Source organism: Schistocerca cancellata, chromosome 1 (assembly GCF_023864275.1).
Source record: "Schistocerca cancellata isolate TAMUIC-IGC-003103 chromosome 1, iqSchCanc2.1, whole genome shotgun sequence".
NCBI lineage: Eukaryota > Metazoa > Arthropoda > Insecta > Orthoptera > Acrididae > Schistocerca > Schistocerca cancellata.
The window spans coordinates 696,189,618-696,212,022 of NC_064626.1; the positions used below are offsets into that span (position 1 = coordinate 696,189,618).

Below are 22,405 nucleotides of genomic sequence, written 5' to 3' on the forward strand. Positions count from 1 at the left end.
ACAACGTCAACTTCAGATCGCAACATCCAACATCGCTACAGTCTCTGGTTGAGGCTCTTGAGGAAGAACGGGCTGCCATTCCTCCATAGACATTCAGACAAACGGTTCAAATGGCTCTAAGCACTATGGGACTTAACATCCGAGGTCATCAGTCCCCTAGACTTAGAGCTACTTAAACCTAACTAACCTAAGGACATCACACACATCCATGCCCGAGACAGGATTCGAACCTGCTACCGTAGCAGCCACGTGGTTCCAGACTGAAGCGCCTAGAACCACTCGACCAGACATTCAGACACCTTATTGAAAGTGCACCAACAGAGTTCATGTCGTCATTAAGGAGAAGGGTCAACATACCCCACGTTAATGTCCACTGATAGGTGCCCAGATACTTCTGGTAAGAGTGTACTAGGCATCCTCCCCTCTTATTACATTATAACTGCTATGCTTGCGAAACCTTGGTTATGTATTTATTTAGTATATTCCACTCTTCTCCTATGGAACTGTTCTCGTTTACTTTGGCTATTCGTTACTGTGTCAGACAATTTTTACTTCACCTCAACCTGTGCTAAATTTTCGGTATTACATTTCAAAGCAGACTTTTTTTTTTACCATCCGCTTGAATTTCAACATCATGATCATAACTACTAGGTTATAATCTGTATCTACTTCCGCACCTGGGTATGCTTTGTCGTCCAGAAGTTGTTTTCTGAATCTCTAACTACAATGTATTCCAGCTGATGACTTCCTGTATTTCGTGGTCTTATCCAAATATACATTTTTCCATCGTGATTCTGGAAGAGGGTCTTCGCTATAACCAATTAAAACCTTTGGCAGAACGCTGGAAGCCTCTTCTTCTCATTTCTTTCCTCTATTCCATATTCTCCAGTTCTCCTACAACACACAATATGCTAGATCTATGGAATTTTATATCTCCTGAAATGTTCTACCAGTTCCTCAATTTACTCACACGTTCCCTCTGTCTCGTCGTCATCAGATTGTGATATGAGCATGTAAACTTGTACAACTTTTTGGTGCTGAGTTACTGTTTCTCATAGTATCTGTGTTCATAACTATGCTTACACCTGTTATACCAATCATTAATGATGTCGTTATTACCCTACAATCATTTTCTAACAAATCTCTGTTCTCTTTTCATTACTCTTCACTAATCTCTATCAAGTCTAACATCAACCAGTTCATTCCTCATTTCAAATTCTCTGTTTTACCTACGACATGCAGACTTCTGGCATTCTGCGCTCAGATTTAAACAACATTATACTGCGCTTTTCTGACAACACCGTCCTGAGAAGTCGCCAGACGGAGATCCGAAGAGAAGACTAGTTTACTTCCGAAAGTGTTTTACAAAAGAAATGATAACCAAGAGAATCTTGCAGCAGATTGCATTTTTGTGGATACTTTGAATGTTTTTAATGCAGTAGTTTCCATTGCCTTCTGAGTCCTCCATTGTCATGGATTATTGCTGATGCGTCCGCCACAAGACTGCCATCCGATGTGAATCGAGTTTCTGAACGCTACAGCAACTTCACATTGCTCAAATTAATGACAATGGTGTCGGAATCAATGTTCCTGTGCTTCCTTCCAGTTTGTCTACTCTGGGTTCTTCTTCATAGTGTTCATCGTCGGGACCTCGAACAAAAATGCGAATGTAGCCACATGAGTTCAAGCTCAGGAGAAACTTTCATATGACAATAGGGACACTGACACACAAGTCGCTGACGTGGCGTCAGATCGAAAGACTTGCACAGTGCTGAGAGCCACATCAGGCTTGTTTATGATCTCCTCGGGTTTCCGCTTGTACGTGCTGTCAAACGTGTACAGTATTCCGCCAGAATGTTTTCCCGGAAGCGCCAGTGCTGCGAGAATACTGCCGCCTGCTACTGTCTATCTACAACAGGGATCCGACCTTAACTAACCGATTACAGAAGTGAGTGCTGCTGTATAATTTTCAGCGACAAACCATTTTGGTAAGCTATTGGAACAACTGGAACAGAACTGAAAATAAATGAAAGGCCGGCAATATTAGCAAGCAAGATGCAGCTACAGTTTTTCAAATCACAAACAATTATTAATGATCTACCTTGATCAGTCGGGTACTCAAATCAAACTTCGCAGAGGAAAGATGACAAAGGAAGTTGAGTAATTTCTTCTAAGTTAGTCGACTGAACTGTCGTTTAGCTCTCCCAGTCAGCAATGCTATGTTATCCGTTCATTTCAGGGGCAGATATTTAGTATTATTACAGCCAACATGGAGTACACGACGTAGGTGGAAAACGTGAGCTTTTATGAAGGCTGCACTCACGTTTAATTGCCAGCGTCACTTAAACATTGCACGATTCTCATCACGAATCTTTCTTGCCGTTGACTCCCTGTCGTAAGATACCGCCGCGAGATCACCATGTCTCTTATTTCAATGTGATGCAGTCATACGAACAGTCCATTTCCCTCTCGCAGGATTGCTTAACGCCGGTACTGAAAGTGTACTCAATTTCAGCCTTTGACTAGTCTTCTTCCTTTTTGCTAGATACTTAACTAACCTAATGTCAAACTCATTGCCATAAACAATAAAACTTTGCCCATGAACAGTAATTACAAGATTTACGAAATACTACCAGTTGTTTAAGGATGACATTATCTCTTGTTGATGAAAAAGGAGATTAGCTACAAGAGTAAACTAGGTTGTTTCGACAGAACGGCTTTCCGAAGTATGCAGCTGCCAAATTTCAGTTCATTACAAAACTTTCGATCGAGGGAGCATATAAGAGATAACATATCATCAGTGAATTCCTCTACAGCCTCCATATTTATAGTTTCACAATCATGTTCGTCATAGACTCAACGGACATGGGAGGTGTATGTATACTTCTGGCCATGAAAACTGAAGCACAGTGAAGGCGACATGCAACAAACACAAGACAGGCATGAAGTATACTACATGTTTGGCTGTGCAAATGATTAGCATTTCAGTGCAAACCCAAAGCGAGGGTAGGAGTACCGCCATATAAGTCCTGTACATAAGGAAAGGTTACGCAGCGGATTGTTTGTGAGAATATCATGTTATGCCTCTTAAGAACACGAAAAGCTTACCATATCCTGTTGTAATTTGACAACAGCAGGATCGTAGCTCTTCTAGGCACTAGTTTATCGGTCCGATTCTTCGTGTGAATAGAAGTATGCACACGAACAGTGCGATGGCGTCTCGAGCACGGTTTTCTGTCAGCACGGTGGCTCTTATTTCTGATACTCTTGATACGGTTTGTTTTCATAAAGTTTTTATGGCTGCCACAACAGAAATATACTTTCCGTACGAAAAAGCTATCGGGAAAGCAAGGAGAGTATTTGTGTTTGCTCGACAAGATAGTTACAGTACTTACAACCTACGTGGAAGATAAAATGAGAACCTGAAGTTCAAATAAGATACAGGAAACAATTGTGATTAAAGCTCAAAGTCATTATCGACCTCAGTCAAAAAAAAAAAATGGTTCAAATGGCTCTGAGCACTATGGGACTTAACATTTGAGGTCATCAGTCCCCTAGAACTTGGAACTACTTAAACGCAACTAACCTAAGAACATCACACACATCCATGCCCGAGGCAGGATTCGAACCTGCGACCGTAGCAGCAGCGCGGTTCCGGACTGAAGCGCCTAGAACTGCGACCTCAGTCAAGACAAATACGTAGTAAGTAATGTAATAATATACAGCAAAGGCCCACCCTGGATGAATTGTGCCATTTACAGAATATTTCAAAAATAGAGATTGATGTTCCCTCACTGAAAAAGAGAATACAGCGAAACTGACAGAGGAAACTCAATGGCAACTAGTGCATATCCTTGAAGATATCGACGAAGTCTACGACAATTTCCACTTCAGATCCTGGCGAAAGATATATCAGAAAATCTTAGGAAATGCTGTTAGGTCAACGGATCCTTTCTCCCATATAATCTCTCGTGGATGATTCTTTGTTGAAATTGAATACCGGAGACGGAAAGTCGAAATATTAATTTTCTCACCAAAAAATGTATTCACGGGTTAAAATCAATTTTCTCACTGAAAAATGTATTCACGGGTTAAAATCAATGTCTGGCTCACCAATGAGATATACCCAAATAAGCATTGTCGATATTGAAAAACAACGGAGACTATTCAGAACGATTAAGGCAGCTCCAAAAAGATGGAAAACCCGCACAGATAACAGTTCCACGTGATGGTGGAGCAGAGTAGACCACTCCACTTTACAAAAAGAGCAAAAGATCAGTGACAGAGTCGCTCGGACATATCTTTGGGAGAAAGGCGGTATAGTTCTTAAGGAACCCTGTTGGGTAAATTTAGAAAACCTGTGCCCGAACAAGTCCTTGCAACCATTACACTACCCCTGTCGTATATCTCGATTAGGGATCGTGAAAATGAGATAAGAGCCTTAGAGATAGTCATTTTTTCCTAGGCCAATACGCGAAATTAATTAACTCCTCCCGCACAGGCCATGAAGGCCCAGAGGTACCGACTGGCCACCGTGTCATCCTCAGCCCACAGGCGTCACTGGATGCGGATATGGAGGGGCATGTGGTCAGCACACCGCTCTCGCGGCCGTATGTCAGTTTCCGAGACCGGAGCCGCCACATCTGAATCAAGTAGCTCTTCAGTTTGCCTCACAAGGGCTGAGTGAACCCCGCTTGGCATCAGCGCTCGGGAGACCGGATGGTTACCCATCCAAGTGCTAGCCCAGCCCGACAGCGCTTAACTTCGGTGATCTGACGGGAACCAGTGTTACCACTGCGGCAAGGCCGTTGGCGAAATTAACATACTGCCAGACAAAAAAATTCAAGCACCCGGAGAAGGAGGACGATACGAATTGAAGCTTTACCGATTGACAGTATATGTGATGTCATTTCAGTGATTAAAAATTGGAGGCAAATTTACAAAGAACTTGGAAGTATGAGCGCACTTAGTAGTATGACGCTGCACCCCCTCCAGTCTGGGTGCACGCACCGATTCCGTTGGAAAAGACGTCATAAAGTCGTTGTATCCTCTCCTGAGGCAGCTGGCCCATAACTGTTGTAACTGGTCCTTGATATCTTGGATATCGGCACTCAGAGAGGGTTCACATCCGACCTGGTCCCACACAGTGACAGATCTGGGGATCTTGCTGGCAACAGGAATACCTCAACACCACGCACGCAGTTCATAGAGACAGGTGCAATTTCTGGACGAGCATTGTCCAGTTGAAAAATAGCATCACGATATCGCCGCATGAGAGATTTTCCGCGATCTCCATAAATCACTCAAGGCAAATGTTGGGATGGTTCCTTTGAAAGGGCACGACCGATTTCCTTGCCCATCTTTCAAGCATTCTGAGATTGTGCTCTGTCTCTAATGACTCAATATCGACGGAACGTTAAACCCTAATCCTCCTTCCTTCAGTCACTACCAGCGGTGATTTGAAGTTATACCCGATGGCTCCCCACACCATAATGCCAGGAGAAATTCCGCAGTGCATTTCCGAAACGAGGAAGTGACTTCCTTGTCTGCTGTCGGTTCGGGCGCCCTGGTTGCTGGTCCTATACTCCCATGGGTTTGTTTGGCGTGCCTGTGACCCGTATTGACTGACTGGCCCAACTGCCACACATCCATGTTTTATTAATTATTTGTTGGCATCTGAAGATGGAGCTTTAGGTTCCGAAATCGATCGTGTATTGAATAAGAAATTAGTAGCGACTGAAGCGGATTTTTATTCTATTGAACAGATAGTGGTCTGGACATCTGACATATGCTCAAGCTCGAGTGATTTCCCTAGGACGACCGGTGTTTCCAACACCCATTGGAGACAACTTGTAAAGACTCTGCAGGAAACAGCACACTGCAGAAGTGCTAAAAGCGGGAGCGGGAAGTGGCCAATGAAAATGCCTACATTCTGCTCCTGATTCGGACTGAGTAGAATGTTTAAACGTAAAGTAATTTCATGCACCGCTGTGGAGCTTGCTAAGGAGAGGATTTACCCGCAACCTTCGTGGAGTGCAGAAGTCGCGTGTCACTTGGGTGTTGGTGGAGTCTTACTTTCACATTTCAGAAGTTGGGAGTAGGTTGTTTTTCGTCGTCAATCGAGTTACTTATTGCATTACGGCAGACAGAGAGAATCAGAAGTGCGCGGAATTTTGTTTAGACAGTTTCGCGTTTTTCTCGGCGAATGTTGCGGATTGTTGAGCGTGAACTTGTTTGGTAAAGAGAGAGACCTCAGAGCGGGTCTTGGAGCCATTAACTATACGACGATGGTGTTAGCTAAAAGTGGGCCACTTGGTGAGGTTTTCAATTAAATCTGCGGCATAGTACGTCGCTTAATCTGTCTCACACACCGTACGTTGTTAAAGGGTGCGTGACTTCCTACCGTGATCGGGAGTGGTACTTCGGACCACGTAGCGCACGAAAGGAACGTTTTAGAATCAGGACAGAGTCAAAATAATGCCTTGCACTAATTCTCCCGGCAAACATAAAATCCCTCTTCTGCTAATCTCTTTATCCTACAAATATGTTCAACCTGTCCTCCCAAACTACTGGACCGATTTCAACCAAACTTGGTACATATATTACTTGGCATCCGGGAAGAAGTACTGTCGGGTAGGGACCACCTAACTCTCAGACCAGCGCAGGTGGAAGTGACAAAGAAGCGTAATGCACTGTCTTGACTGTAGTAATCCAGTGTTCGACAGTTAGAGCACCTAGTGACTTCCAACAAACTTTCGGGTTATTTGCTGCCTGGAAAGAAGCGCTGGCGGATTAAGAGCCACCTACATCCCTCAGGGTTGGGAATGAAAAGGAAGTGACACTGAAACGTGTCTCAGGAACCCCAGGAGAAATTTCATCCAAATTTGTTAGGTCTGTGACTCATTACTTGAATAAAAATACTGTGGGATTTAGACTACCTGCTACCACAAAGGGTACGGTGTGAATGAGAAAGGGTGACGTACAATTGTTCGTAAACGGCCACTTCGTGTTTATTTCTTGTATTTAGTTGGCTTGGAATACTTTTAGAAGTACGAAGTGCAATTTGTCTCTGATTTGTGTTGTTCAGGGTGTGAAGCCGGTCTCGATAATGAGTACTGCAGCAATCCAATAATTTGTCAACGTATTTCAGGACCTTAGACTAACACAGTCAGCACTGAATGACTTAAGTCGAAACAAGGCCACGGGAGTAAACAATCCGTCAGAGCTGCTGATATTATTGGGAGAGCCAGCCATGACAAAAATTCTTCCATCTGGTGAGCAGGACGTATGAGACAGGCGAAATACCCGCAAACATCAAGAAGAATGTAATAATTCCAATTCCACAGAAAGTAGGTGCTTACAGGTGTGAAAATTACCGAACTATCATTTTAATAATTCACTGATGCAAAATACTAACACGAATCCATAACAGAGGAATGGAAAAACTGGCAGTAGTCGGCCTCGGGGAAGATCAGATTGTATTGGAGCAATGTAGTAAAAAGCGAGGCAACTTCTTATAGAAGATAGGTTAAGGAAAAATAAACCTACGTTGATAACATTTGTAGACTTACTGAAAGCTTTTGACAATGTTGACTGGAAAACTCTCTTTCAAATTCTAAAGGTGGCGAGGGTGAAATACAGGGAGCAAAAGACTACACTACTGGCCATTAAAATTTCTACACCACGAAGATGACGTGCTAAAGACGCGAAATTTAACCGACAGGAAGAAGATGCTGTGATATGCAAATGATTAGCTTTTCAGAGCATTCACACAAGGATGGCGCCGGTGGCGACGCCTACAACGTGCTGACATGAGGAAAGTTTCCAACCGATTTCTCATACACAAACAGCAGTTGACCGGCGTTGCCTGGTGAAACGTTGTTGTGATGCCTCGTGTAAGGAAGAGAAATGCGTACCATCATGTTTCCGACTTTGGTAAAGGTCGGATTGTAGCCTATCGCCTTTGCGGTTTATCGTATCGCGACATTGCTACTCGCGTTAGTCGAGATCCAATGACTGTTAGCAGAATATGGAATCAGTGGGTTCAGGAGGGTAATACGGAACGCCGTGCAGGATCCCAACGGCCTCGTATCACTAGCAGTCGAGATGACAGGCATCTTATCCGCATGGCTGCAACGGATCGTGCAGCCACGTCTCGATCCCTGAGTCAACAGATGGGGACGTTTGCAAGACAAAAACCATCTGGACGAACAGTTCGCGACGTTTTCATCAGCATGGACTATCAGCTCGGAGACCATGGCTGCGGTTACCCTTGACGCTGCATCACAGATAGCAGCGCCTGCGATGGTGTACGCAACGAGGAACCTGGGTGCACGTATGGCAAAACGTCATTTTTCCGGATGAATCCAGGTTCTGTTTACAGCATTATGATGGTCGCATCCGTGTTTGGCGACATCGCGGTGAACGCACGTTGGAAGCGTGTATTAGTCATCGCCATACTGGCGTATCACCCGGCGTGATGGTATGGGGTGCCATTGATTACACGTCTCGGTCACCGCATGTTCGCATTTGCGGCACTTTGAACAGTAGACGTTACATTTCAGATATGTTACGACTCGTGGCTGTACCCTTCATTCGATCCTTCCGAAAGCCTACATTTCAGCAGGATAATGCACGACCGCATGTTGCAGGTCCTGTACGGGTCTTTCTGGATACAGAAAATGTTCCACTGCTGCCCTGGCCAGCACATTCTCTCACCAACTGAAAACGTCTGGTCGATGGTGGCCGAGCAAAGGGCTCATCACAATACGGCAGTCACTACTCTTGATGAACTGTGGTATCGTGTTGAAGCTGCATGGGCAGCTGTACCTGTACACGCCATCCAAGCTCTGACTCAATGCCCAGGCGTATCAAGGGCGTTATTAGGTCAGAGGTGGTTGTTCTGGGGTACTGATTTCTCAGGATGTATGCACCCAAATTGGGTGAAAATGTAATGACATGTCAGTTCTAGTATAAAATATTTGTCCAATGAATACCCTTTTATCATCTGCATTTCTTCTTGGTGTAGCAATTTTAATGGCCAGTAGTGTATAATTTGAAGTAGGAATTGAAACCCAGGGAGAAGAAATTAAAACTTTGATGATATCTTGGGTTGTCGGGTGTTCTGCCAGATATCAGCGTCGTACTTGCACGATATTTCGGTCACGTAGCTCGTGATCTTCATCAGGTGCGACCTGAGACTGCTCCTCGAGTGGACGTGGTCCAGTATTTATGCCTATGGCCTTCCCCCTCCAGCAACGGCTGCAGGCGCTTCCTCTGTGGTCCGCGCCCATTCCCTGCGACCTGCTGGAGCGTTGCTACTCCGTTTTCCGTCCGCTGCGGTTCTAGGTATTCCCTCTGCGGTCCGCGCCCACCAAACCCGCTCCTGGGGGTGTCATCTACGGCCTGGGGTACCAAGCGTTGCCCCTGCGGTCCTCGCCCGCTCACCACGACCTGTTGGAGCGTTGCCGATCCGTTTTTCGTCCGCTGCGGCTCTGGATGTTCCCTCTGCGGTCCGCGCCCACCAGTCCCACTTCTGGGCGTTCCCTCTTCGGTCTGGTGCACCTGGCAGTCCGTCAGGGGCTCGTTTTCCATCTCCATGTCTCTGGTTCTTCTGTTTGTGTAGTGTTGCAGCTGCCCCCGTTGCTCCTTTAACAATTCCAGAGCCGGATCTCAGGCTCTGCTTAGCTGGTACCCTGTGTCACGGTTCATAAGATCGTCAGCCATTTTAATTTCTATCGATTCTCTTATAACACTGTCCCAAAATCTGGGTGTTTGTGCTAGAATCTTGGTATCCTCATACTTCATGGCATGATCTAGTTCTATACAGTGTTTAGCAATGGCTGACTTAGTCACCTGTCTTAATCTAGTGTGCCTCTGATGTTCTTTGCACCTTATCTCCACAGTTCTTGCCGTCTGGCCAATGTAGGACATGCCACATTGACAAGGTATATTGTAAATCCCTGGTTTTCGTAACCCCAGGTCGTCTTTGACACTCCCCAGCAGTCCCCCCATCAAGATGGGGGGACTGCCGATCAACCAGTTTCGGCAATTCATTTTGCCATCTTCAGTCCCCATACGCTTTTTTTCAAATCAACGAACTTACCGTATAGCGCCATAAAACTGGATATCGTGAATTCCAGTCATTGTGCCGCTGATTCATACGAAAGCGTGAAATGCAAGGGAGGAGAACGAGGTGAAGAGGACAGTGAGCAGCGCCAAGTCTGAGTGCCTGATTGTCTTCCCGGTTTCAGATGACGCGCTTAGTTGTGGCCGTGTTGTGCGCCACAGCCGCAGCCGCGCTGGTCGCCGCCGCCCAGCCCCCGGCGCCGCAGCCGCCCCGCTACAAGGACTTCTACCACTCGTACACGTTGCGCCAGCAGCTCGAGAGCCAGGAGACTTTCAGCGGCCGTGGTGCAGGCGGTCAGCGCGGTCTGCCCACGGGGCCCGGCGCGCCCTCCGCCCCCGGCACCGCCCCCGGCGCCGCTTCTGCCGCCGCAGCCGCCGCCATGTCCGCCCCCGGCACCGCGCCTGCCGCCGTCGCGTCCGTGCCCGCAGTCACAGAAGCGCCGGCGCCCACGGCCACACGTGCGCCGTCGCTGAAACCGGCGGGTGGGGCGCTGTCCCCTATGCAGATAGCGGATGCCCAGCAGCGGGCCTCCAGCTACAGGGAACTCCCCGTCTACTACCACGCCTATCCATACTACGGTTACGGAGGTGAGTTGCGTTTCAGATGTCCCTGTGTTTCTCCTGCACTATGCCATTCTGTACAAATAGATCCAGAACAATGGCCGGCCGCAGTGACCGAGCGGTTCTAGGCGCTACAGTCTGGAACGGCGCGACCGCTATGGTCGCAAGTTCGAATCCTGCCTCGGGCATGGATCTGTGTGATGTCCTTAGGTTAGTTAGGTTTAAGTAGTTCTAAGTTCTAGAGGACTGATGACCTCAGAAGTTGAGTCCCATAGTGCTCAGAGCCCTTTTAGCCAGAAAAATGTAGACACTATTTGATGGTTAACATTGCGAGGTGCCGGGGTGGAGAAGAGTTTGTACCTCTTTAATTCAGACGAATTGTGCATGAGAACGAGACATGCACTCGACCCCCTCCTTATCTACCAGCTAATTAATTATGTGCACAACAGTAACGGAAGGAAATGATGGTGGACCCTGCTAGTTGGCAAAATAAGGAGTGCACACTCACAATAATTTAATAAAAATCGTAATCTACTCAAAAAAAGATAACTATCATAGTAAACAACAGGAAATGGGATTCTGCCTATATCTACGAAATGATATACGGATGGAATATTACAATGAAATTTATTATATATCATAACATAAATGCACGTGATTGTCGACACACACACAGTAGGTTAAAGGATAGGGTATACTGAAATATTACGAGAATAAGTGTTGGCTCGAGAACAAGGGGCTCCTACTCTCTGTGATGAAATAAATTGATGATAATGATAATGACTGGAGGTCCTAATGAATCAAATATTAATCTTCCGACTATATAGCAGTATCGCAATTAGTAGTGAGAGCTCAAATGGGATCACATGGAGAAACAAGCAAGGTGGACCTGTAGCAAAGCGAACGCGCGTGCTGCTGAGGGATTCAGTATAAAGTTGATAAGGTCCTACAATGCCGGAGCCGCAAAATACTGCACCAGTACTGAAATCTGCAGCACGTCGTCGGTAGGCAGTGTTCTGACGATGTAGGCGCCGACTTCTGCCGTGCAGCAACTCTGTGTCAACCCCTGGCCTCGAAGTCTGTCCGACAATTCTAAGTTCTTCCGAAAAAGTGCGACCAAGTCGCAAGACTTTCCGACTCCGACGAAGATCAGATCACGAATCTTCTCTGTGATGCGATGTAAGAGCAAAGCCAGCATTACTCAACTCGCTGCTCTCCTCGGAAACCGCGAATCAGCATTCAGTGCTGATTCCAAAATTCCCCCACACTGTCTCGGAACATCATTTGCTCCAATTTAGAGCAGCGCTTTATGACGTCAACTAGCATCATTTGAAGTTGACCAATCAAGCCTCTGCTATTCAGCTGAGGGCTTTGAGCTTGACATTTGACCGGCTTCAAAAACAACCTGCCTAGACCACCGGCCATCCGGCGCCAGACAGTCGCACCCAGCAGGGCGCAGTCCACAAGTATTCTGAGAATCAAGAGGACAATGCAGTCAGTCGGTGTCAGGAATCTTCGTTCCGGACGCGCCGGAACGGTAAACACATAAACTACGGCGACACTCAGACGTCTTGCAGGTCGTTTCGCCCTGCATACAATAGGCGAAACACGACCGACGTCAGTCGTTCCGTCAGGTGCTTAAGCCTATTGTACGAACCCCTCAGAATTCAGGGAATTGCAGCCCCCAACCAGAAACACAGTGTGCTGCATCCTCCGAAGCTCGTCTCATACAGGCCACCCAAGGAAGTAAAACGACATGTTTAGGAATCAAGTCAAAAGTATTTTTTTGAGCTCTCAGTACAAATACTCTGGAACCTCTCAACATCTTTGAACAAAATGACAGATACCTTGCAGTTTTGAGCGGTAGTGTAGTCCTTTGTTGTCTCAAAAGTTCTCGGCGCACGTTTTCCAGCAGAAGACAGTACAGCAATGACTGAAGTAAGTTTGTCGTTTGATTAACACAAGGTCATATTGAAGTGGTACTGGAAGTACGAAGACATGATGGAGGAACAATGGCAGTGGCGTAATGTGTACAGAACTCAGCCATCAACACATACAACAATTTATCGTATTCGCGAAAAGTTTTAAGCTGATAGTGCTGTTCAGGATGTGCGTAAGGATAGATCTGGTCGACCAAAAACATCAAGTCCAACTTCTAGCGCTGCCGTGTTGCAACATCTTACTAACAAGGGAACCTCGCCATCGCACCCCCCTCAGATTTAGTTATAAGTTGGCACAGTGGATAGGCCTTGAAAAACTGAACGCAGATCAATCGAGAAAACAGGAAGAAGTTGTCTGGAACTATGAAAAAAATAAGCAAAATATACAAACTGAGTAGTCCATGCTCAAGATAGGCGACATCAAGGACAGTACGGGCTCAGGAGCGCCGTGGTCCCGTGGTCAGCGTGAGCAGCTGTGGAACGAGAAGTCCTTGGTTCAAGTCTTCCCTCGAGTGAAAAGTTAAATTTTTTATTTTCAGACAATTATTATCTGTCCGTCCGTCCGTCCGATGCGAGGTAACTGCGCCGTAGTATGGGGACGCTACACCTAAACGAACATCGAAACACACGATGTCAGTCGACTACAGCGCACGGAAGAGAGAGTATTCCTGCTAACGAGGCTCCGTGGCTGGCTGGCTGGCAGTTTAGACGAGAGTGCATTAAATACGTGAGATATATTCCGTGGTCAATCCAGCAAATATAGCTCGCGACTTCAATAACAAGGTTCCCATTGGAGAGGCACGTCTTTTCGTCTACTAATCGCACGGTTTTGCGGTGCGGTCGCAACAAACAGACACTAAACTTATAACAGGGAACAGAGACGTCTATGAACGAACGGACAGATCATAGCTTTGCGAAAATGAAGAAAATAAACTTTTCACTCGAGGGAAGATTTGAACCGTGAACCTCTCGCTCCGCAGCTGCTCACGCTAACCACGGGACCACGGCGCTCCTTGGCTCACATTCTCCTTTATGTTGTCTATGTTGCGCATGGACTACTCAGGTTGTATATTTTGCTTATTTTTTCATAGCTCCACACAACTTCTTCCTGTTTTCTCGATTGACCTGTGTTCAGTTTTTCAAGGCCTATCCACTGTGCCAACATATAACGAAATGTGAGGGGGTGCGATGGGGAGGTTCCCTTGTAAGTCACCACAGAAACCTGTGAAGCAGGGTGCACGTGAAAGCGAGGTAAGCCGATCAAGTATACAACGAATTCGGAAGGCTGCAAAGTGGAAAGTGTATGTTCCAAGATAGCTACACGCTATGGACGAGGATGATCCGGATCGCAGGATGGAGCACTGAGAGTGGTTTGAAGGCATGTTTTGCGAGGATGCACGGTTTTCAGGGATGGTCATCTAGTCTAACGAAGCGCAATTCAAACTGCCACAACTGCGTGTACCGGGCTCCTGAAAATCCTCAGGTTCATGTCTTTAACATGTTAATCTACCGGGTGTTAATGTGTGGTGCAGTCTGTCATTGCGCGCTTTGATTAGCCCATTCTTCTGTGAAGGTACCGTCACTGATGAGGTGTATCTTTATGCAGCAAACATCGATTTAACTGCCATCCGAGACGTGTATGGAAATGAAAGATTTTATCGACAACAAGATGGCGCTTCACTTCACTACATCAGAGATGATAGCGCCTACTTGAATGAAAATCTACCTGGACAATGGATAGGTCGAAGGAGAGCTGTTGAGTGTCCGTCACGGCCTCAAGTCTTTACACCTCTTGCTTCTATCTGTGGGGCTCTTGAAAAATGTTTATCAAGAGAAGCCAGTGACACTGAATGAGCTATGAGAAACCATGGAGGCGTCCTGTGCGGCTATCACACTGGCAACACTGACAGGCGTGGTTCGGTCGATAGTTCAGCGGCATCGACGTTATTTGGCTGCAAATGGTGATCACTTTGAACACATAAATTAACATTTCCTCCATGCAAGTATTGTAACGATACGTCATCTTGTTCCATTAATACTGAATATCAAAGAGTGTCTACATTTTTCCGGACCGCTCTGTATTTGCTGAAAACAAGCGCCATGGCACAGTGGTAGTATCCTGGACCTGTTGAAACGTTTTACGATTTCCTACGCAAATACCTTTTGTTGACATTCACATTGCACTAGACTTAATGTGACTGTGTGTGGGGGAGGGGGGGGAGAAGGAAGGAGGGGTGGATGTGGTTGTGTGCCGCTGAGTGGATGAATGTCTCAGCTGCAAGGCCATTACCGTCCTTGCTAAAATAATCCTAGAAGAATGTGGTTAAAAAGTAAAACTGAAAAGGTTTGAATTTCATACTCACAAGGAGAACACGGCTAGTGCCACTACCCGATTTCCCAGAAACTTCTTCGCCCAGTCGGAGAGGAGCCAAAATAAGCGATCAAGTGTCTCGGCGTAGCCCTACGTACTCGACAGTTTATGAGAAAACGGTCGTCAAAGTTTTCAACGTAATTTAAATGCCTTTTAGTGCATGATAAGTTCAGCCATACTGGTGGCATAGTGGCTACCGTCGCGGCATTTCACTTTTTCGTCCTGAATTCGAAACCCAATTACTGCTTTTTTGTTTTATTTTTTTATTTATCTAGTCATGTTTCTTATTAAGTTTGGGGATACAAAAGCGTTATATTAATTGTAAAATTAAAGCTGGATTTGACAATAAGCGTTATATATTTATTATATAATACAAGTGTGTACGGTTTTTTCGGGGGCTGTAGTCTTTTTATTTCTCAAATTCTTTTGTATCCTGATCCTAAGGGGACATTGTACGTGAAATTCGTTGAAATTTGACATTTTCTGTTTTCTACTCCATAAAGACAATTGTGGGACGTTCAAAATATTTTGAATGTTGACGTGTGACTGTCAAATTTTGTGGTTATGCATATTCTGCCACAGTTGAGAATTCATTTCTTGGGAACTACACAGTCTAGAAGGCTGTGAATTGCTTTGTTTTGTGCCTACGTCTACGTCTCAGAAGTTGGCATTACGAATAATCAAATCAGTCCTTTGTTTCTGATATCAATTTTTTTGAAAGAAGTGTGATTATCGGCTATTTTTGTAGTAAGCTAACGGATAAAGTCATTGATGAATTACAGGAACATTATGGGAAGGCCATCAGGGATAACTGTGACACTTTAGAGACGATTAAATGAGCTGATGAAAAGCGATGTCATGCTTTGTGTATACCTCCACCAAACACTTGGTGTAAATATACGTAAACTGAATTTTCTGGCACCCTACTTGAATTTAATCATAAACATCATCTTCCTTTGACAGTAATGGAGACAATCAAATCTATTTACAGAGACTTGGGAAAATGAAATTATTGTATGGTATTTATTGGCCGGGATATCCCCTTCGGGGTTCGGCCGCCGTATTGCAAGTCTTTTTAGTTGACGCCACTTTGGCGACTTGTGTGGCAATGATGACGAAAATGATGACACACACCACCCAGTCCTCTAAGGGGAATCGAACCTGGGCCCCCTTGCGTGGTAGGAGGTAATGCTACTGCTGCGCTACAGAGGCGGTCAGAGATTTGGGAAATCCTGAGCTACTAAAGAAGTGTTTACATGGGAAGACCCAGAATGTGAATGAGTCCTTCAATGATGTTGTGTGGTGCCGTGTGCCTAAAAATGTATTTGTTAGCCTTAAGACTCTAAAGTTAGCAGTGTCTGGTGGCGTAATAACTTTTAATGGTGGGGACTATGAAAGACTTAAGGTTCTGGAGAAGTTAGAGGTAGTATTTGGACAGAACACAACTAAATGACTGCGGGAACTGGATGAGCTTCGTGTACGTGAAGCAGAGTTAGCTGCTCAGCAAATGACAAAAGAAGCAAGAAAGAAAAAGAGGAGGCAAACACTGGGCTGTTGTGACACTGAAGAAGACACAGACTATGGGCCTGGGTAATTATGGTGCATAAAAGACGCAGAAATGTAAGTCTGTATAAGAATTTATAATAAAAAAGGTTTAAACCTCAATATCTCTGAACTACATTTTTTGCAATAAATGACCCGTTTTCTAAAAGAGTACTGATGGTAGAGACATGAGATTTTCACAGCATGCCAAGTGTGAGATTCAACACATATGGAACTAGAGTAATTAAAATATCTTTAGTTGTTTTGTTTTTATGTTCGTTTATTTACAAAATTCTGTCAAAAAATTGAGTGTTTGAGAAAAAAAAGATAACATGCCCCACAATACAATTTTAGTAATAATTCTAGTTCAGTGTATCTAGAAAGGTGCATTCAATAATTATGGAAAATTGTAAGTTGGTGTCTTAAAAAGTTTCCAAGATAATGGGTCACAAAATTCGATAATTTAACATTGGCGGCATAGGACATACAATGTCCCCTTAATGTCTCTATTTTATTAAATTAAAAGGAAGGTCAGCATTGGCCGTAATATTGATGGTTTATTGATAGCAAAATCGATTTTCAATCACATAGTGATCACCTTCAGTGCTGTGGTGTACAAATTAAACTCATAGACACTGGTTTCAAGTTATCAGTAACCAAAACTGAGAAGCGATCACAATAACTGAAGCCGCTGTTTACTGCACGGAGTCGCCAACCTATATTTTATTCTTTTGTTTACTCTTCAGGAAGATTTGGTGCATTCCCTTGGATGACATAGATTGCAGAAACATGCAAAACATGGACATTCCGAATACCACAAGCATCCCGCAAAGACAGCTTAGGCAGTGTGACATTTCTTCGTATGAATCTCACTCGTGAGAAAAACTGCGTTAATACTGCTAAAGATTTCACACGTCGGCAATAATTTCGTGACAAACCACGTTTAACAGATCAGTTTTACGAAAACTGGCGCTTTCAATTGATTATGAATCATAATACACTGCAGGAATTTCACCAGAAACAATTTTAACTAATTTTTACGTTAATGTATCGTTATTTTTTAAATTCATTCACTAGACACACAATTTTTAAACGAATAACGACAACGTCATTTCAACACACATGAGAGAACATTCGCATAGTAATCTTTTGCGGACATAGGGAGATAAAAGGAAAACAAAAACAAAAATAATAATCGGGTTTCGAACGCGGATCGAAAATGTATGAAACAGCGATGCTAGTCACTCTGCCACCGCTCTCGAAAAGGTACAGGAAGTACCTCGAAAACTTTGATCGTCGTTTTCTCAGAGACGGTCAAATATCTACGGATAAGCCGACACACGTGTTCGCTGATTTTGACTCCTCTTCCACCGAGAGAAGTTTCTCGGAAATCGTATTATAGCTCTTGCCGTGCTCTCCTCGTCAGTTAAAATCGTTTTCTCTCTTCCCATTTTCACTCACATGGATCTACAGAGTGTATTCCTAATTAACAGCGAAAACTGCCACATGGCTCAAAAATACTTTGAACAGTAAACCTCCGTCCGCAAATGAACGTTTGGATGTAATAATGATTCGATGATTACAAGTCACCGCTGACATCAGTGTGAAATACTATGGTAGTTAGTACAAATTTGTTAGAAATGTAAACTTTTTGATTAAGTTATCATCTAACTGAGATTGTATTCCGTTCCAAATTTGCTCTCGTCATTACCACCGGAAATGTGGTGATGTGGGCTTCTTGTGACATCCAAACATTTCACGAGAGCATTGCAGGACTTCAGGTACACGTCAAGAACGTTCTTCCCACCAGCACTGTGTCTTCCATGGATGCCTCCAGTACATAGAAGATATTACACGGTCGTAGGTCGTTAATAGCACTCACATTGAGAGCAATGAGGATCGCTACAAAGGATTAATAGGCAGATTGGCTATTGGCAATGTGAAGTCATATTTTAGTATTGCCAACACACTTATTATTTGTTACAATAATACTCTTGGAATATGTAGCACTCGTATTCACAGTAATTATCAAACACAACTGAAGTACAATGAGGAGACAGTCATGGGTTCCACATATACAAATGGAGGTAGTATCAGTACACAAGGTACAAAAGGGAGTGCATTGGCGGAGCTGTCACTAGTACTCAGGTGATTCCCGTGCAAAGGTTTACTATGCAATTATGGTCGGACGACGGGAATTAACGGACGCTGAACGCGGAATGGGAATTGAAGCTAGAAGCATGGCACATTCCATTTCGGAAGTCGTTAGGGAATTCAGCATTACAAGAACCACATTGTCAAGAGTGTGCCTAGAATAACAAAATTACACGCATTACCTTTCACCACGAACAACGCAGTGGGCGACGGCCTTCGCTTGACTACCGTCAGCGCGAGGTTTACGTAGAGTTGTCAGTGCTAACAGACAAGCAACACTGAGTGAAATAACCGCAAAAATCAATATGGGACGTACGCCGAACGTATCCGTTAGGACAGTGATACGAAATTTGACGTTAATGGGCTATAGCAGCAGACGTCCGACGCGAGTGCCTTTGAGACCCGATGACAGGTGGTAAGAGCTGATAGCAGGATTTGAATGTGGAGCACACCCTACGAACCATGGACCCAAATTGTCAGCAAGGCGTTGTGCAAGCTGATGGTAGCTCCATAATGGTGTGGGCTATGTTTATATAGAATGGAGTGGGTCCTCTGGTCTAACTGAACCGATCATTGTTTGTAAATAGTTATGTTCAAAAATAGTTCAAATGGCTGTAAGCACTATGGGACTTAACATCTGAGGTCATCAGTCCCCTAGACTTAGAACCACTTAAACCTAACTGACCTAAAGATATCACACACATCCATACCCGAGGCAGGATTCGAACCTGCGACCGTAGCCGCAGCGCGGTTGCGGACTGAAGCGCCTAGAACCGCTCGGTCACAACAGCCGGCGGTTGTTTTTGGCTACTTGGAGACCGTCTGCAGCCACTCATGGACTTCATGCCCCCAAACAACGGTCAATTTTTTATAGACGACAATGCGTCATGCCACTGGTTTGAAGAACGTTCTGGAATATTTAAGCGAATTATTTGGCCACCCAGATCACTTGACAAAGTCTAGAGGTCAGGTCGTGCACAAAATTCTGCGCCGGCAACACTTACGCAATTATGGACGGCAGGAGAGGCTCAATATTTCTGGTTGGTTCAAATGGCTCTGAGCACTATGGGACTCAACTTCTGAGCTCATCAGTCCCCTAGAACTTAGAACTACTTAAACCTACCTAACCTAAGGACATCACACACATCCATGCCCGAAGTAGGATTCGAACCTGCGACCGTAGCGGTCTCGCGGTTCCAGTCTGTAGCGTCTAGAACCGCACGGCCACTCCGGCCGGCCAATATTTCTGGAGGGAGCTTCCAATGACATGTTGAGTCCACGCCACGTCGAGTCATCTCACTGCGCCGGGCAAAAGAAGGTCCGACGCGATATTAGGACCTACCCCACTACTTATCTCCTTAGTGTACTTCATCCATGGCTCAGATCTGCTCTCTTCATTAGTGGCGGAAACGCGATAGTGTGAGCCAAACATTCCACGAAAGCGTTACAGCTGAGCACGAACACTTCAGGTGCACGTCGCGAACATCGTATCCACTAACCTCATGTCTTCTGTAGACGTGTGCCTTACACAGAATGTGTCATGCGGTCGTAGATCGTTAATAGCAATTAGGATCGCTATAAGTGATTAATAGGCCGATTGGCCAGCGGCAATGTGTATTCAAACATATTTTAGTGATTGCAAAATGCTTCTTTTTATTAGTTATACTTGCGGAATGCGCATCATGTGTATTCACAGTAGCTGTGAATAACAGTCATTCACAACTGGAGTAAAACTTAATTAAAATCAATACTGTTTACAGCACGCGCCCACACTGTGCGTCTTTCTTCATCAATGTTCACCCTCAGACTGCCTGACCACCCGTTCACATTAGGTTGTTCTGAAGTCTCTGTTCTCGAATGATAGCCATTAAGAGGTAGAAAATGCAACGATTCTTTATAAGGGAGTGTTCTTCATAAGCAACAAGAAACCTATTTCGCAGTCTTTTCAAGTGTTGACCACATACACACACTTCAAAGTGCGTGATCAGGACGCATTAGGTATCGCATGGTTGAGTTTCTCCCGTATTGCACAATATTACTGTTTCCACACAACGCACTATTCGGCTAGAATGATTGTTTACCAATAATTCAAAAATGGCTCTGAGCACTATGGGACTCAACTGCTGAGGTCATTAGTCTCCTAGAACTTAGAACTAGTTAAACCTAACTAACCTAAGGACATCACACACATCCATGCCCGAGGCAGGATTCGAACCTGCGACCGTAGCGGTCTTGCGGTTCCAGACTGCAGCGCCTTTAACCGCACGGCCACTTCTGCCGGCTACTATATGTTTCAGCCTTAGCAGGTCTCAAGATTAGGCCAGATAGCCAAAAATATTATAGGAGGGTAATACCAAAAGTAAGGTCTCCTATTTTTTTTATAAGTATAGAACTTTGTTCGTGTGGCAGTTGGTCACACTGTTATGAAGAGTGTAAACATGCGCACGCCGCGCTGAGGCGCTGTCTTGGCTTGGCAGTTGTTGAGAATGGAGCTCCCGTTGGATGTTACCGCCAAGTGCAAACTGTGCGCAGTTATTCGGTTTTTCAATTGAAATCCATCGCCAATTGACGGAAGTGTATGGTGAGTCGCGCATGGATGTCAAAAATGTTCGTAAGTGGTGTAGAGAGTTTGCAGCTTGTCGTACCGAAATTCACGTCGAACAGAGGAGCGGGAGACCAATTTATGAGGAGATAGTGTTGAAGGTTGAGCAAAGCATGCGTGAAGATCGATGGATCACCCTGGATGATCTCTGCATGTTGGTTCCTGAGGTTTCCCGAAGCACCACTCACAGAATTTTAACGGAAACATTGCACTACCGGAAGGTGTGCGCAAGATGGGTGCCACGCACGCTGACTGAGGACCTAAATGCGGCAACGAGTTTATGCTTCCCGCGCATTTCTTCACCGCCTTGCAGCCGAAGAGGACAACTTTCTGGACTCAATTGACCAAACCTGGGCATACCATTTTACAGCTGAGACCAAGCAACAATCACGCCAGTGGCGGCATCCTTCTTCAGCATGGCGGCGAGCTGGTATGACATGGGCATGCAAAAACCGCCACAGCGTCTACAAAAATGCTTCGACAGAAATGGTGATTATGTCGAAAAATAGCTAAACGTTCAAGCTGTAAACTGATGTAAATCATTGCAGAAATAAACAGGTGTATGTACTTATAAAAAATAGGAGACCTTACTTTTGGGATTACCCTCGTAAAGGCCTATCTTAACTCATTCGCCGCTTCGCGCGGTTATACACTATGTGACCAAAAGTATCCGGACACTCCCAAAAACATACTTTTTCATATTAAGTGCATTGTGCTGCCAGGTACTCCATATCAATGACCTCAGCAGTCATTAAACATTGTGAGAGACAGAATGGGCCCTCCGCGGAACTCAACGGACTTCGAACATGCTCAGGTGATTGGGTGTCACTTCTGTCATACGTCTCTACGTGAGATTTCCACACTCCTTAGCATCCCTGGGTCCTCTGTTTCCGATGACAGTGAAATGGAAAAGTGTAGGGACACGTACAGCACAAAAGCGTACAGACCAACCTCCTCTGTTGACTAACAGAGACCGCCGACAGTTGAAGAGGGTCGTAATGTATAATAGGCAGACATGTATCCAGACCAACACACAGGAATTCCAAACTGCATCAGGATCCACTGCAAGTACTGCAACAGTTAGGCGGGAGGTGAGAAAACTTGCAG

General features: G+C 45.0%; 1 protein-coding gene and 1 pseudogene across 1 annotated transcript in view; one reads left to right on the forward strand and one right to left on the reverse strand.

The window, feature by feature from the left end:
• The window catches only part of LOC126095156 (uncharacterized), an 89,552-nt gene that overhangs the window by 34,463 nt on the left and 32,684 nt on the right, over positions 1–22,405 (forward strand). Inside the window, exon 2 of the mRNA XM_049909916.1 lies at positions 10,320–10,716. Coding sequence (XP_049765873.1) covers positions 10,320–10,716 — 397 coding nt within the window. The remainder of the gene's footprint in view (positions 1–10,319; positions 10,717–22,405) is intronic.
• On the reverse strand, positions 4,696–4,813 carry LOC126100332 (5S ribosomal RNA; annotated as a pseudogene).